At 43.3% G+C, this 17,444-nt stretch overlaps 1 protein-coding gene across 1 annotated transcript in view; it reads right to left on the minus strand.

The window, feature by feature from the left end:
* Positions 1-8,339, minus strand: part of LOC141098865 (vomeronasal type-2 receptor 26-like) — an 86,985-nt gene extending 78,646 nt beyond the window's left edge. Inside the window, exon 1 of the mRNA XM_073586825.1 lies at positions 7,651-8,339. Within this exon, the coding sequence (XP_073442926.1) occupies positions 7,651-7,953 (303 nt within the window). The 5' untranslated portion in view covers positions 7,954-8,339. The remainder of the gene's footprint in view (positions 1-7,650) is intronic.
* Between the last annotated feature and the right edge of the window lie 9,105 nt (positions 8,340-17,444).

Here is a 17,444-nt window from a genome sequence, read left to right on the forward strand (position 1 = left end):
TGGGTTGTTGATGCCTTTGCCTGTCCGCAAGAGGCCATGGACCCATATTTCAATGGATTTCATCTCTGATTTGCCTGTCTCTCAGAGGATGACTGTTATTTGGGTGATTTGTGATAGGTTCTCTAAGATGGTTCATCTTGTACCACTCCCTAAGTTGCCGTCTTCCTCTGAGTTGGTGGCCCTGTTTTTACAACAGGTGGTTCGTTTGCACGGGATTCCTGAGAACATTGTATCTGACAGAGGAGTGCAGTTTGTGTCTAGATTTTGGAGAACTTTCTGTTCCAGGCTGGGAATTCAGTTGTCCTTCTCCTCTGCTTTTCACCCTCAGACCAATGGGCAGACAGAGAGAACAAACCAGACCTTGGAGTCATATTTGAGATGTTTAATTTCTGCTGATCAGGATGATTGGGTTTCATTTTTGCCCTTGGCCGAATTTGCGTTGAATAATAGAGCTAGTTCTGCCACTTTGATGTCACCTTTTTTTTGTAACTTTGGGTTTCATGATTTTCTTCAGGGCAGGTGGAGCCCTCTGCCTGCCCAGGTGTTGACACTGTGGTGGAGAGAATGCACCAGATCTGGGACCAAGTGGTGGATAAGTTATCTCTCTCCCAGGAGAAGGCCCAGCGGTTTTCCAACCGACATAGGACTATTGGTCCCCAGTTTAAGGTTGGTGATATGGTGTGGTTATCATCAAAAAATATTGCTATGAAGGTGGCTTCTCCTAAGTTTAAGCCTATATTTATTGGACCTTACAAGATTGTGGAGATTATTAATCCGGTCTCTTTTCGTTTGGCTCTTCCTGTCACATTTAAAATCCATAATGTGTTCCATAAATCTTTGTTGAAGAGGTTTGTTGAACCTGTTGTTCCGGGGGTGGCACCTCCAGACCCTGTATTGGTTGAAGGTAACATGGAATATGAGGTAGAGAAAGTACTGGATTCCCGTCTGGCTAGACGGAGACTCCAGCATTTGGTTAAGTGGAAGGGTTATGGTCAGGATGATAAATCCTGGGTCTCTGCCTCTGATATTCATGCCAAAAGATTGATGCGTGCCTTTCATCGGGCTCACCCTGATCGCCCTAGTGGCGTGGTTGAGGGTTCGGTGACCCCTCCTCAAGGGGGAGGTACTGTTGTGAGTTCATTTTCCCCTTCACTTCTGAGGCCCGAGGAACTCCCTCTTCTGGTAAAGAAAGGTAGTGAGCCTGATTGTCAAACACCTGAGGCTGATGATTGTGACTGGCTGAGTGGAGTTACGGACTGGATTTAATGCTGCCGATGCCCTTCTGCCCTGCGGGTGATTTCTCTGTGGGATCCTTGGAGACCAGTCTGAATTCCTGCTCCTCCAAAGCTAATTTTGCTGCTCGGCCTTTTGCTTTTGTGCTTTGACTTTGTTTTTGCTTTGTTTTTCTGGATTTCTGCCATTCCCTGCTGGGGTGTGCTGAATTCATTTAGCTCTGTCTTCTGAAAATACCTGAGTGCTGATTCAGTTTTTGAAGCCTAGCTGCTTCAGGGCCTTTTTCATATCAGCTGGTTGGCTTATGTCTTTGATAGGGTTTTGGCAGATTGCAGACAGCAGCCTTCCTGTCCTTTCCTATCTAGGTAGTTGTGGGGGCCCCATCTTTGCTCAGTCTATCTTTCTGTCTGTGTTAGTATTTTCATCTTGCTTCACCGTCATTATATGTTGGGGGCTGCCTATTGCTTTGGGGTCTGCTCTGGGGCAGTTTAGATTTCCCCTTTCTTTCTTTAGGCCTATGTATTTCTCCGGCTGTGATCGAGGGGTCTAGGGCATCGTAGGAACCCCCCACGGCTACTGCTAGTTGTGTTGATAGGTTCAGGGGTCTGCAATCTGATAGTTGCCAACTTCTCTGGTTTTCTGGACTTAGCTTGTATTTCTGCTTTTGCCTCCTACGGTGACTCATTCATAACAAAACGCCCTTCTGCCCTGCGGGTGATTTCTCTGTGGGATCCTTGGAGACCAGTCTGAATTCCTGCTCTTCTAAAGCTAAGTTTTCTGCTCGGCTTTTTGCATTTGTGCTTTGACTTTGTTTTTCTGAATTTCTGCCATTCCCTGCTGGGGTGTGCTGAATTCCTTTAGCTCTGTCTTCTGAAAATACCTGAGTGCTGATTTAGTTTTTGAAGCCTAGCTGCTTCAGGGTCTTTTTCCATATCAGTTTGTTGGCTTATGTCTTTGATAGGGTTTTGAAGGATTGCAGACGGCAACCTTCCTTTCCACTTCTGTTTAGTTAGCTTGGGCCCCATCGTTTGCTCAGCCTATCTTTCTATCTGTGTGAGTGTTTTTTCATCTTGCTTCACCGTCATTATATGTTGGGGGCTGCCTTTTACTTTGGGGTCTGCTCTGGGGCAGTTTAGATTTCCTTATCTGTCTTTAGGCTATTTAGCTCTCTGGCTGTGATCGAGGGGTCTAGCGCATCGTAGGAACCCCCCACGGCTACTGCTAGTTGTGTTGATAGGTTCAGGGGTCTGCAATCAGATAGTTGCCAACTTCTCTGGTTTTCTGGACGTAGTTTCTATTTTTGTGTCTGCCTCCTACGGTGACTCAATCATAACATGTAATATCAGAGGGAGGGGATCTTAATGAGTCATTCGCAGGCACATGCATTCATCATCATTCACACAGATAGCAATTAGAGTCAACACTAGCGCATGGCCGAACGACCATGTGACCCTTTTATAGCCAGGGCCTTCCGGAGGCCCCCAGATCGCCGAGATGGACCAATGAGATCTGGAGAAGGACCTGAGCACGTGACTCTCGATCTCCAATGGGAGATCGCCTCGCGAGCATGCCCAGTGGCGCGGCGGGAGGACTTAGCCTCTGGAGTGGCTTGCTGCAGAGCAGACTGCGCCACTATTGCTGGCCCAGAGGTGGCAGCAACAACCAGACCCACAGAGCTGTTTATAAAACAAAACCATATGGAACAAACTAGTGTATACCCCAATGAAGTCGTATACTTTGTAGTATTGACTAAAGGGGAATCGAAAATGGACACTCCTGCATAGCATATTAAACATAGAAAAATGGAGTACATGTCCAATATTATAAATAGATATCAAATTTATTAGACATGTAGTAATACTGACATAACAAATATATATGCAAAATAAGGATCAGGTAATACAAGCTGCTTAAGTCCTAAAAGCGTCTATATATAAAATGCTCAGTGCTATTAAGTAATGATGGGCTATGTGTTTAGGGATTCACAAGTGAACGGAGATCACAAACAGGTGCGCATCCTGCAAAGAGACCCCCATTATCCTACGCAATAGTGCTTACCCATCAGGAACACCACTAGGACCTGTGCAGTGCCGCCACCGACGCGCGTTTTGCCTCTTTTTCAAGGTGCGGTGATGTGTTGTGTAAGGGGCCATGGTTAAATACCCTGTCAGCAGGTGCCCGCTTGATTGGCGCATGTATCCGGTTCCATGCTCCGGAAGTTGCATGGCTTCCGGCGACCAACATGGCGCAGCGTGTCAAAGAGCCGCGCGATGACGTCACCGACACGCACGCGTCACATAACGCGCCTTAGCAATGCTCCAAGGGCACGAACTGCAGACATGCGCACTGGAGCCTAAATACCTGCAGTGAGACTAGATGAGGAGGATAAAAAGTGTAAAATAGTGGCATATGGTGAGGCTGTGTTATTAAAGTGGATATTACACATACAATGCAACTGTGCCTAGAAAGTGCACACATGTATGATACAGATAGTGACCTTTAGATATAAATTCATTATGAAAATATCTTTCATAATATAATCCATAGGGAAGTGCCCACAATATATGCATATATAAAGCTTTATCAAAAGCACAAAAAATTTCCATCATTAAGGATATATATATAACGTGAATAATAAATACAGATGATACACAATATGTGATTAGTAAAAAATAATAAAAATAAAAAATAAAATAATAAATAATAATAATTTCCACTTCATCCCATCTCGGTGTGATGTCCTTAGTACAAGGACATAGCGCCATAGATCCCTCTAGATCTTTCACACTCAAACGTCATGGTAATATACGATATCCAATTACGAGATCATACTAACATGAAACAAAACAATAAAAATAATTAAGATTAAGACAACACAAACATTTTTAAAACTGAGCTAAAACTCAAATGCTCATTAGGTCCTGCCGGCCATATGAAATGGCATATGAAAGGGGTATTATAACAAAAAAAGTATTGAATGGCTTGTTAGTCCACACTCCAGTGATCCCTACTTTTTATCTTCTCCCCAAGGTCCACAAGGATCCTGTTGCTCCCCCTGGACATCCTATTGTGTCTGGCATGGGGGATTATGTGACCCGACCTGTAAATTTATTGAATATTATTTACATCCACAGGTCGAGACGCTACCCTCCTATGTCAGAGACACAAATGATATTTTAAGGAGACTGGATGGTCTGTTTGTGGATGCGGATATGATTTTGGTGACAGCAGATGTTGAATCGATGTATACCAGCATTCGTCATGTGGATGGATTGAGGGCATCCAGATTTTTCCTTGAAACAAGTAATCTGGATCCAGACATGCGTGAGTTGGTGTTGGGAGTTGTCGTTCTTACCCACAATTTCTTTACCTTTAAGGATAGATACTTTCTACAGAGGCAGGGCACTGCAATGGGGGCGGCATGTGCGCCATCTTATGCAAATTTATTTTTCGGATATTGGGAACGAGAAATCTTCTCGGATGGCTCGCATGCCGCCCCCAAATTGCAGGAAAGTTCCGATATATTGATGATATCTTATTTATCTGGCAGGGCCCTGTCTCGGAGTTACATGATTTTGTGGGTGGTCTGAACCAAAACAGCTTCAACATCCATCTCACGTATGTCTTTCACCATTGTCAAATTACATTTCTTGATGTTATACTAAAAGTACAGGATGATGGTCACATTCATACTGATCTAAATAGAAAGGAGACTTCTGTGAATGCCCTCTTACATGCATCCTCGTCACACCCGCATTCCATGATCAGATCTATTCCAGTTCGACAATTTCTTCGTGCCAGGAGGATATGTTCCACCGACGCTTTATTTGACGCACAAGCGATGGACCTTGGGGAGAGATTCTCCCAAAGAGGATACAGTGGGAGGTGTTTAAGGAAGGGATACTGGTGAGCCAAAATATCTTCAAGGACAGATCTCTTGGCAAACAGGTGGAATAAGCCCAAAACCAAAACTGATGGAGAGGTAAGATTATATATCATCCTACAACCACAAATGGGACATGATGAGATCTATCCTAAATCGACATTGAGCTGTCTTATGAACTGATTCGGTTCTACGCGAATGCCTTACTGAACGCCCTCTTATGACTGCACAGAGGTGTAATACTCTTAAGAACATGTTAGTTAAGAGTCATTACATCAGTAAGAATTTAGATCCTTTCAAAGCTGGCACACCTAGAAATGGATTTTTTACATGTGGTGGATGCCTGGCATGCAAAAATCTTAGGAGATCTGTATCCTTCACTTCATCGGATGGCCATCGAGAATTTAAAATCAGAGTATATTACCTGCAACACCACATATGTGGTCTATTATGCAGTATGCCCATGTGGGTTAATATATACGTGGGACTCACTACTCGCGAACTACGTGTTCGCATACGTGAGCATGTGAGAGACATAATGGCCGCCGGTGAAGTGGAGGATGTTAACAGCTTCAAATCTATTCCCAAACATTTTCGTTTGAAACATGGATGTGACCCTAGTGGGCTGCGAGCTTGGGGCATTGATAGAATTCGTGCAGGAATAAGAGGGGGTGACACCAAACATGCGTTAGCTCAGAGGGAATGCCGGTGGATCACGGTTCTTGTTACCGTGACGCCGGCAGGACTTAATGAGCATTTGAGTTTTAGCTCATTCTTATAAATGTTTGTGCTGTCTTAATCTTAATTATTTTTATTGTTTTATTTTATGTTAGTATGATCTCGTAATTGGATATCGTATATTACCATGACATTTGAGTGTGAAAGATCTGGAGGGTTCTATGGCGCTATATCCTTGTTCTAAGGACATCACACCAAGACGGGATGAAGTGGAAATTATTATTTTTTATTATTTTTTATTTTATTTTTATTATTTTTTACTAATCTAATCACATATTGTGTATCATCTGTATTTATTATGCACATTATATATATATATATATATATATATATCCTTAATGATGGAAATTATTTGTGCTTTTGATAAAGCTTTATATATGCATATATTGTGGGCACTTCCCTATGGATTATAATATGAAAGATATTTTTATAATGTATTTATATCTAAAGGTCACTAACTGTATCATACATGTATGCACTTTCTAGGCACAGTTGCATTGTATGTGTAATATACACTTTAATAACACAGCCGCACCATATGCCACTATTTTACACTTTTTATCCTCCTCATCTGGTCTCACTGCAGGTATTTAGGCTCCAGTGCGCATGTCTGCAGTTTGTGCCCTTGGAGCATTGCTAAGGTGCGTTATGTGACGCGTGCGTGTCGGTGACGTCATCGCGACGCTCTTTGACACGCGGCGCCATGTTGGTCGCCAGAAGCAATGCAACTTCCGGAGCATGGGACCGGACACATGCGCCAATCAAGCGGGCACCTGCTGACAGGGTATCTAACCATGGCCCCTTACACAACACATCACCGCACCTTGAAAAAGAGGTGAAATGCGGGCCGGTGGCGGCACTGCACAGGTCCTAGTGGCGTTCATGATGGGTAAGCACTTTTGCGTGGGATAATGGGGGTCTCTTTGCAGGATGTGCACCTGTTTGTGATCTCCGTTCACTTGTGAGTCCCTAAACACATGGCCCATCATTACTTAATAGCACTGAGCATTTTATATATAAACGCTTTTAGTACTTAAGCAGCTTGTATTACCTGATCCTTATTTTCTATATATATTTGTTATGTCAGTATTACTACATGTCTAATAAATTTGATATCTATTTATAATATTGGACGTGTACTCCATTTGTCTATGTTTATTTGACCCACAGAGCTGGTCTGAGCAGAGCGTCTGGAACGCCGGGGTTGCTGTGCAGGCTCCTGAGCAGTCGGAGGAGAATGGGAGACCACTGAATGAAAGGCCTTGGATTCCTGCTGTGCAGTTGCAGGAACCTAATGCCTAACACTTGTATTCATATAGATTCTGATCCTGGCTACTGCAGGTTGAATCCTTTTGATCCTGGGTCAGGGTTTTTCCCTCGGTTGTTGTCTCACTGACCATCATCTACCGTGATTAAAACTCCACCTTTTTGCACTTTAATAGGTGGCCCTGATTTTTTCTACATTTTAATAGGTATATTAAAAGCGCCATAGCTTGCCCAATAAGCAGGGACCCGATCATATTCCCTCATCTCCACTCTCTATCACCATCACTTGGGCTCCTACATTCTCCATCTTGCTTTTATCTTTATTTTCTGTTACATGGGGTTTATGATTTTCATTTTGTATTTGTTCTGTCAGACTAAAACAGGAATACAGTAATGAATTACAAAGTAAGAAAATTATGTAGATGAATTCAGTATGTAAAATCTATTAGTTTACATCCAGAATTCATATTGATGGTTAAGGGAATGACAGAGGCCGTGTATGATCACATCTATAATATGACGCTTCTCACCTCTCCGTGTTTCCAAGTTATAGACTGGGTGTTCATGTAAAGCTCTTGGCCACTGACCGCCCATGGTGTATAATGTCCTACTTCGATATTTTGTACAACCTTGCGACCGGTATTATGAGAAAATATCCAGTTTGTTATCTTATATGAATGTTCAGCTTCCCCTTGGTCATTGAAGTAATATGTAGGCTTCGTTGGATCCGGTGAATTCTTCGTCATTTGGATGAAGCGCTGTAACTTCCGTGTGTATTGTAGAAATCCGGTTATGGAATTTTCCTGATATTTGTCTTTTATGAATAAGACCATTTCATGTAGAGCTTTAGCCAGAACTTCTACTGCATAATATAATCTCGGAGAAAACCCTGATGAGAGGTAATTCCTTATACTTGGCACAATAAACTCGACTGGATCATCATCATCGTCCTCTGTCCACTTGACTGAAACGAACGAATCTTTATCTCCACTATCAAATATCAAATCTAATGTTTTCCAAAATCTCTTATCATGGGTTCTAATGGGAATTTTCCTGTAGTTTTTCACAAAGTCTTCCACACCAGGAAAAGGTTCTGATGAAATGTCCACTACTAGACTTCCGTTAAATAATGGAAAGTCTTTATATGTAATGACGTAACTGGAGACCCAGAATGGTGGAAAGATGAAAGTTTTGTCAATAAACAGAAAAGGCAAGTGCTTTATTATATTAGCCTCATATGAGAAGGTCCCACAAATGATAATGATACTGACTTCTGGTTGCTTAAAAATCGCTATAACATTATGCAAATCTATATCCCTGTTAAGTTTTATGGTGAAGGCCACACAGATCCCATGTTCTCTCATGAGTTTTGATAGTATCTGCAGTTCATTCTCTCCATTATCATCATCTGATATTAAAATCCCAACCCAGGTCCAGCCAAAATGCTTCAACAGTTTAGTGATTACCATATTGTGGATGTGGTAATTTTGAACTGTTCGGAAAACATGTGGATAGAGGCGTCTGTCAGATAATGAGTGATCGATGGATCCATAACTGATCTGTAAAACACAAAAAACATTTTGGGAGCGACTGATTAATGTGCTGGAAAAACACCTTCATTAGCCTCAATAATTTTGAGCAAAACATCAGCTGTAGTTATGATCGAATAGTGAAATATTCGGATATCGGAAAATTGGCACAAATACCTTCTAATATTAGATTATTCGTATCCAATAACGAATCGAATACAAGTCATTGGAAAGCCAATTTTTTTTCAGCTGGACCCAACAAACAGGTCTGGGGGCTGAGAAAAAAGCTGGAATGGATGGGAAAGAGCTGAAACTAAATGGGACCAGCATGGAGACTATGCCGGCGCGCCTTTCTGACTCACATATGGGATCTGGGAATAATGTTGTCAGACTATTGCGCCAGTTTTATGGATTTTAAAAAAGACCTACCAAACCAAACCAAAAATCTTTTTTAAAGGGAAAAATGCTAAGAAACATTATTTCATTCACATTTACATGTTTATAGCGCAAAATAATATATATACCTCTGCTTTCCCATAGGTTCACACCGAGTGTTTTGGCTTTATTTTTTACTTTATTTACATTTGTGAGGGCGCTCACTCCTATATTTGGGAGGACCTTCCCTCATGTCAAATAGTTAGCAATATAGTGAAGTGCAAATTCCTCATCATGCCCATTTGAATTTTGGGCTTTACCCATCTCCACCACCATGTCCACCACCAATATGTGATGAACAGGGGTCCCGCTGGCACCAAAACGTGACGGACAGCGGACCCTGTGTCACCAATATGTCACAATCCCATCACTGACACGGGTGTATCAACGGACGGAGGGACGCGACACACTGCCGGCACACGGCTATCACAGGCATAGTGGGGGCTTATCTTAGTTATCCCACCACTGGCATCATGTGACAAAAATGCAGCAAGCTAATCTTGCTCTGACAATTTACCGCAGGGGGGTATTTTGGATGCCCCACCACTGCTAACAACCTTCTAAGAACAGTGGGGATTTATGTATATCCCACTTTCTCAGTTCCACTTTGGAACTCGCAGCTCTCCAGCGCCCCCCTTACCCTCAGGTCAGTCATAGAATCATAGAATCGTAGAGTTGGAAGGGACCTCCTGGGCCATCTGGTCCAACCCCCTGCTCAAAGCAGGATTCGCTAAATCATCCCAGTCAGATGTCTGTCCAGCCTCTGTTTGAAGACTTCCATTGAAGGAGAACTCACCACTTCTCGTGGCAGCCTGTTCCACTCATTGATCACTCTAACTGTCAAAAAGTTTTTTCTAATATCTAATCTGTGTCTCCTCCCATTCAGTTTCATCCCATTGCTTCTAGTCTTTCCTTGTGCAAATGAGAATAAAGTTGATCCTTCTACAATGTGACAGCCCTTTAGATATTTGTAGACAGCTATTAAGTCTCCTCTCAGTCTTCTCTTTTGCAAACTAAACATTCCCAAATCCTGCAACCTTTCCTCATAAGACAGGGTTTGCAGACCGGTCACCATTCTGGTCGCTCTTTTCTGAACTTGCTCCAGTTTGTTGATGTCTTTTTTAAAATGTGGTGCCCAAAACTGGACACAATATTCCAGATGAGGTCTGACCAAAGAGGAGTAGAGGAAAATAATGACTTCACGTGTTCTAGACTGTATGCTTCTGTTAATACATCCTAGAATTGCATTTGCCTTTTTTGCTGCTGCATCACACTGTTGACTCATATTCAGTCTGTGATCTATTAGTATACCCAAGTCTTTTTCACATGTGCTGTCACTTAGCCCTATTCCTCCCATTCTATATATGTTTTTTCCATTTTTATTGCCCAGATGTAGTACTTTGCATTTCTCCCTGTTAAAAACCATTCTGTTAGTTGCTGCCCACTTCTCCAGTTTATTTAAATCTTTTTGAATCCTCTCTCTCTCTTCTCTAGTATTAGCTATCCCTCCTAGCTTTGTGTCATCAGCAAATTTAATCAGTTTACCCTCAATTCCTTCATCTAAATCGTTGATAAAGATGTTGAACAATACAGGGCCCAGGACAGAGCCCTGTGGTACCCCACTTGAGACATTCTTCCAACTGGATGTGCAGCCATTTACAACCACTCTTTGGGTCCGATCACTAAGCCAGTTATGAATCCACCTAACAGTTGCCTTGTCCATTCCATACTTAATCATTTTTTCAATAAGGATTGTATGAGAGACTTTGTCAAATGCTTTGCTGAAGTCAAGATATACTATATCTACAGCATTTCCTTGATCCACCCAATCAGTGATACCGTCATAGAAGGAAATTAAGTTAGTCTGACATGACTTATTAGTTACAAACCCATGCTGACTCTGTTTAATCACTTCATTCTTATCCAGGTATTGACATACATGTTGTTTAATAATTTGTTCAAAGATCTTTCCTGGTATAGAAGTCAGACTCACCGGCCTATAGTTACCTGGGTCCACCTTCTTCCCCTTTTTGAAGATAGGAACAACATTTGCTCTTCTCCAGTCTTCTGGCACTTCTCCTGTTCTCCAAGAATTTTCAAAGATTATAGAGAGGGGTTCAAAAATTACTTCTGCTATCTCCTTCAGTACTCTGGGGTGTAATTCATCTGGACCTGGAGACTTGAATTCATTTAGGCTAGCTAAGTGTTTCCTCACTATCTTTCTGTTTATAGATATCCTGGATTCTTCTATTCCCTTAATAGGACAGTGAATAACAGTTGATGTTACATTTCCTTTCTGAGAGAAAACAGATGCAAAATAGGAATTTAAAAGTTCAGCCTTCTCAACATCCTGTCTTACCATTTCATCATTTTCATCCTGTAAAAATCCTATAGCATCTTTGACTTTTCTTTTACTTTTGACATATCCCCAAAATCCTTTATTATTGCTTTTGACATCTCTTGCAAGCCTCAATTCATTTTCAGCTTTAGATAATCTGATTTGTGCCCTGCAGGTTCTGCAGACAGCATTATATTCTTCTTTAGATATGCCTCCCTCTTTCCATTTTATAAACATTTTTTTCTTCCTTTTTAGCATGTGCTTAAGTTCTGTGTTCATCCATCCTGGTTTCCTTAACTGCTTCCTATTCTTCCCTCTTTTCGGAATTGTTAACAACTGTGCTTTGAGAATTTCATTTTTCAAGATTTCCCATCCTTCCTGGACATTTTTGTCTTTAAGGATATCCAGCCATTGGATCCCTCCAATTCTCTTTCTGAATCCCTTAAAATCTGCCTTTCTGAAATCTAACCTTGATGTCTGAGTCTTCACAGGTCTTCCGCCTCTAGTTATCCAAAATTCTAAAATAGCATGGTCGCTACCTCCTAGGGTCCCAGCCACTTTTACCTCCTCAACCATTTCCTCCCTGTTTATAAGGATTAGATCCAAGGTAGCAGTTCCCCTTGTTTTCTCCCTTACCTTTTGGAAGATAAAGTTGTCAGCAAGAGAGGATAAGAATTTCCTTGACTTGTTAGTTTTGCCTGAGAGAGATTCCCAACAAATGTCTGGATAGTTGAAATCTCCCATGACAACTATGTCATATTTTTTGGAGAACTTGGCCATTTGATGCATAAAGAGTTCATCTATATCTTCAGCTTGCACAGGCTGTCTGTAGTAAATGCCTACAATGGTGTCCTTTCCATTGTTCTGTCCTTGTATTCTTACCCAAACAGTTTCCACAGAACTCCCAGTCTCTGAAGCTTCAATCTCTGTGCAGATATACGCGTTTCTAACATACAATGCAACACCCCCTCCTCGTTTATCAAGTCTGTTTCTTGCAAATAAGTTGTATCCTTCTAGTCTTGTATTCCAATCATGTGTATTGTCCCACCAAGTTTCAGTGATTCCAATGACATCATATTTCTTTTCCTGTGTTAGTAGTTCCAATTCTCCTTGTTTGTTGCCCATGCTTTGTGCATTAGTATAGAAACATTTTAGTTTGTGATTGGTTTCTCTTTCTCCAATATTTTTATTAATTAGATTCTTTCGTCTTTGTTCTTCCTTTCCACTTCTAATAGCAGAGTTCTCAATAGCATTTGTCAGGTCTATGGCTTTTTCTGGTCTTTTGCTTCCCTTCCCATGTTGTTCTAGTTTAAAGCTCTCCTTACAAGTGTAGCAAGGCGACTTCCAAATACATGTTTTCCAGTCTTCGTAAGGTGCACCCCATCTCTAGCAAGTAGTCCATCGTATAAGTAGTTCACTCCGTGATCCAGAAATCCAAATCGTTGCTGACGGCACCATCGACGTAGCCAGTTATTCACCTGCAGAATCTTATTCCACCTCCTTGTTCCATGGCCATCCACTGGGAGGATGGAAGAGAAGACCACCTGCGCTCCCAGTTCTTTCACTTTCTTGCCTAAGTCTTCAAAGTCTCTGCAGATGGTTTCCAGGTCGTTTCTTGCAGTGTCATTTGTCCCCACATGTAGTAGCAGGAATGGGTAGTCATCTGTAGGTCTGAAGAGTCCTGATATCCTGTCAGACACATCTTTAATTTTTGCACCTGGAAAGGGAACTGCATCTAGGATAATTAGTCGCCGGACGGGCTGCTTGTTGTGCACGGGCCACTAGACTACCGCAGTAAGGGAATTATCAATGCTGGGGCCGCAGCCCCTCATTCAGCAATATAAGACCCTTCTGTACTGCCAGCTAGTCTTGCCAGCCTCACACACCACGCTGCCACCATCCACGCTTTTCTTAATTCACAGAGTTAAATTAAGAGGGTCTGTGGCAAACCCCTGAAATCAGTAGCGATTATCTAAAAGAGGCGCATAGTTCGTTTCTTAGAGCATGGAGACAAACTGATAATTTTAAGATTTATTCCCAAAAGGGCAGTGATTACAGATAAAAGTTGCTATAAAGTATAAAACAAAATGGATGAAAACAGAAAGTACACTCACAGTTACTTATGACTCTTTAGGCATCCCATGTTGCTTGGAGGGGGATGGGCAGCCAACCAGACATCCCAAGACATCAGCACGTCTTGCCAGCATCAGAACTCAGCTCCACACTTAACATTATGGCTGGTCCATACAATCAGGGCAACTGTTACCACCCACCTTTCGTGTCTCCCTCTTTCCTCATAGATTGTAAGCTTGCGAGCAGGGCCCTCATTACTCTTGGTATCTGTTATAATCTATGTGATTATTGTTATGCTGTAATGTCTGTTGTCTGTACAAATCCCCTCTGAAATGTAAAGTGCTGCGGAATATGTCGGCGCTATAGAAATAAAATGTATTATTATTATTATTATTTCATTTTTCCGCCCTCACTGACAATTAGCAGACTGCCAGTTTGTGCCATGGAACCTGAGTTTGGTTAGGGCACTCACTTGGCCCTGTATCATACATGTGGGAGAGTTCTCACTCCAACATTTGTGAGGACCCTCCCTCATGCCAAATAGTAAGGAAGATAGTGGAATACATATTCCCCATCACTTTACAATGCCAGATAAAATTGGCCCATGTGAATTTTGGGCTTTGCCCGCCACCACGACCACCATGTCCACCACCATGTCATTATGCGGCCCTCGCTGCCAATTAGCAGAGTGCCGCCATGTGCTGGGAAGCCTGCGTTTTGTAAGCTTCACATTTCACTGGATCCCAATGGAGCTGCTGTCATAGCGGGTGAAGCTGCTGTAAGGTGAATATGTGGCGCCCCCAGGAGTTTGGCTGCCACAGAGCCTTTGCCTTCCTCCAGGGAGGGTAATGCCAGGCTTGGAGGCAATGAAGGGTATCTCACGCAGTTAACCTATGTAAGCAACACAGTTCCACTCCAGGCCAGCTGGGGGGACTCTGAACCGGAACTAAGGGGAGGAGTGCTCTCTGAGGGCCAAGAGGAAGGAGTGGTCAGTTAGTGTGAGGAGGGTGAAGTGTGCAGACGTGTGGGAGAAGCGTGGAGATCGAGCAGAGAGGAAAGGCTCATCTCCAGTGAGAGCGCATGAACTGGAGCCTGGTCTCCACGGTTGTTTGGATACTAATGGTCCTGCAACAGACACCAGAGGAGTAGGAAGCTAGAAATGCACTACCCCATCTAAGACTCAGCACAGAGTGAGCCAAGAGAGGAATAGTGGCTACAGCTGTCTGCCATACGAGAAGTGAGAGTAGAAGAGAATTGAGAGGAACTTCAGTGTAACTCAGTACTAGGAGTACTTCACTCAAATAAGCGCTAGGAAGGAGACTGCACAGCCCATCTGCTGAGAGAGAATCCCTGAGTTGCTTCCAGGCTAGACTGCTCCGGCACCATCTGTAATCAGGACCCTGGACTGCATTTGTCAAGTAAAGGTACAGAAACTGCACCCCGCTGTGTCTTGTCTGCCTCCTACCCTTCCGGCACCGCTACATCCCCATGCCAACCACATTTACACTGCCCTGGGTCTACAGCTTCACCTGTGTGGAGCTTTTACATCTTTGCTGAACCATACCATCAGTCCCAGCAGATCTGCATGCAGCGTCGGCTTAACATCTCCCTTGCCGAGCACCACAGGTGGCGTCACAAACTATTCATTCAAACCATTACATTTCCCCCATTACTTGGGTGCCCAGGGCCATGGACCGGGTCCCCGCTGCTGTGACACATCCCGCTGATACCGGCCCAGTACCGAGTACCTCACAGCCCTGGGAGGGCGACTCAGCTATAATACAGGAGTTGGGGAGCTGTATGATCACTGTCAGGAAATTGGATTCTACCAGACTCCAAAAGCATTAGAATTAAATTCTGAATCCAGTGTAACAAGCGAGGGCCTGTATTGTGCTCAGTCTGTCAGGCCTGAAACCCATGTCAGGAACATTGACAAACATAATTTTTAGTGATGGGCGAACACTAAAATGCTCGGGTGCTTGTTGCTCAGATCATCCAAATTGGAATACTCGGGTGCTCGAACCGAGCAATGAGCCCATTGTAAGTCTATGGGAAACGCAAGCATTTTTCTTGCAGCAGTCTGAAAAGGGACTAGAAATTGTGAAAATCGATGGGAACAGTGCTCAACTAACATGGGGACAGCATGGGGAAGACCCCTGGAAGCATTTCTCACTCCCATGTCACTGCTGTGAACAATGTTGTCAGAGTCTTACACCACTTTTACAGACTCACAATAAAACATGCAAAAATGAAACCAAAATGGAATTTCCTTGGAAAAATGTTAAGAAACATCCTTTCCAGGGTAATGACTTGTATATAAGGCAAAATAAATAACAAAAAACAAAATGTTCCTCCAAACCTTGGGCTATGTTCACAAGCAGCGATTTTGAACTTTAGCATTGCTATCAACCAAGACAAATGCATTCATTGGGAAATGTAACTTCAACATTTAACAACCATATCTGGCCATGTAGTGTGTGACACATTATTAGACACATCCTGTTTCATTTATGAAGGAGGGACTCAAAGTCACAAAGCATATTTTTATAGAGCCATCAGGCGGCCTTTACTCTTCTTAAAGGGCCAGCAGTCGGCCCTCACTATTCCTAGAGAGCCATCAGCCGGCTATGCTTTGTTGTTCCCATTATTAAAATGTGGGTCTCCTATATTGTTATTGCGTTTGCAGTGAGTGGCAGGGCTGCCATAAATTAAGACTCACCCCAATACCCCTTTAAAGAGACATACAGGAGGGTCTCCTGAAAACAATGTTCTCATTATTAGGAAGTGAGTCTTCCATACAGTTTGCAATGCAGTGATAGCAAGGCCTCCCAAAAATTTGGAGGCACTCCAATGCCCCTTGGAAGAGATGTGGAGGAGGGCTTTATAAGAGGAGGGAAGGACGGTAGTCGCAGCCGAGGTGTCAGGAACACCGCACTGCACTTGCTCACTGAGCCAGTGCGCGTGTCCTGAGTACAAAGACTGTGCACAAAGATACCTGCAGAGCGGGCAGCAGTGATGACAATGCATGCTCCAGGACCTGAAGCACGTGACTGCTGGGGGTGTGGCCTAAGCTCCACAGAGCTTCGAGCTGCAGGGAAACTCCTAGAAAGGTAACTACATGACAATGTTACCAAGGGGCATAGACAGAGACAGAAACCAGATCAAGCCGAGGTCAAAGCATGAGATAGCAATACAGTACCAAAGGATTAGACAGAAAGGACAGTCAGGATGTAGCAATAGATCAGAAAACCAGAACGGGCATTAGATGGTACAATAGGGGTAACCTGTAACGGAGTAACGATAGCCAAGCCAGGGGGTCAGAATCAGAAAAGACAATTGTACAAAAACGAGAGACAGAGTACAGAGTGAAGGAACAAGCCAGGTCATACACGGGAAGCAAGCAAACAATGCAGAGTACACGCACACCAGGCGTCAAACACACCAGAAAAGCAGTGAATGCTAGTTTGGAGTGAGTATAAATACCCCTCCCAGATCCAAAGAGAGGCCGGCAAAAGTTAACCCTGTGAGAACAGGACATTAACCATGTCCTAACCATGACAGTACCCCCCTCTTAATGGGGGGCCACTGGACGCCCAGGTTTCTCAGGGTACCTGGCATGAAAAGCCCACACCAGTCGATCAGCGTGCGCTGAACTGGCCGGAACCCGCGACCGATCCTCAACGGAATATCCCTTCCAATGGATAAGGTACTGAAGTCTCCGGCGCACCCACCACGAATCAATGATGCGCCCTACCTCGTACTCCAGTTGACCCTCTACCAACACTGGTGGAGCCACAGATGAGGGATCTTCTCTAGCTGTCCCCACAGGTTTTAATAGTGACCTGTGGCAGACGTTAGATATTTTGAAGGAGGTGGGCAACTGTAATCTGTATGCCACCGGGTTGATGAACTCTACAATCTTGTATGGGCCAATAAATTTGGGGCCCAA

Source organism: Dendrobates tinctorius, unplaced genomic scaffold (genome assembly GCF_039654945.1).
Source record: "Dendrobates tinctorius isolate UK_male_01 unplaced genomic scaffold, ASM3965494v1 ptg000095l, whole genome shotgun sequence".
Classification (NCBI taxonomy): Eukaryota; Metazoa; Chordata; class Amphibia; order Anura; family Dendrobatidae; genus Dendrobates; species Dendrobates tinctorius.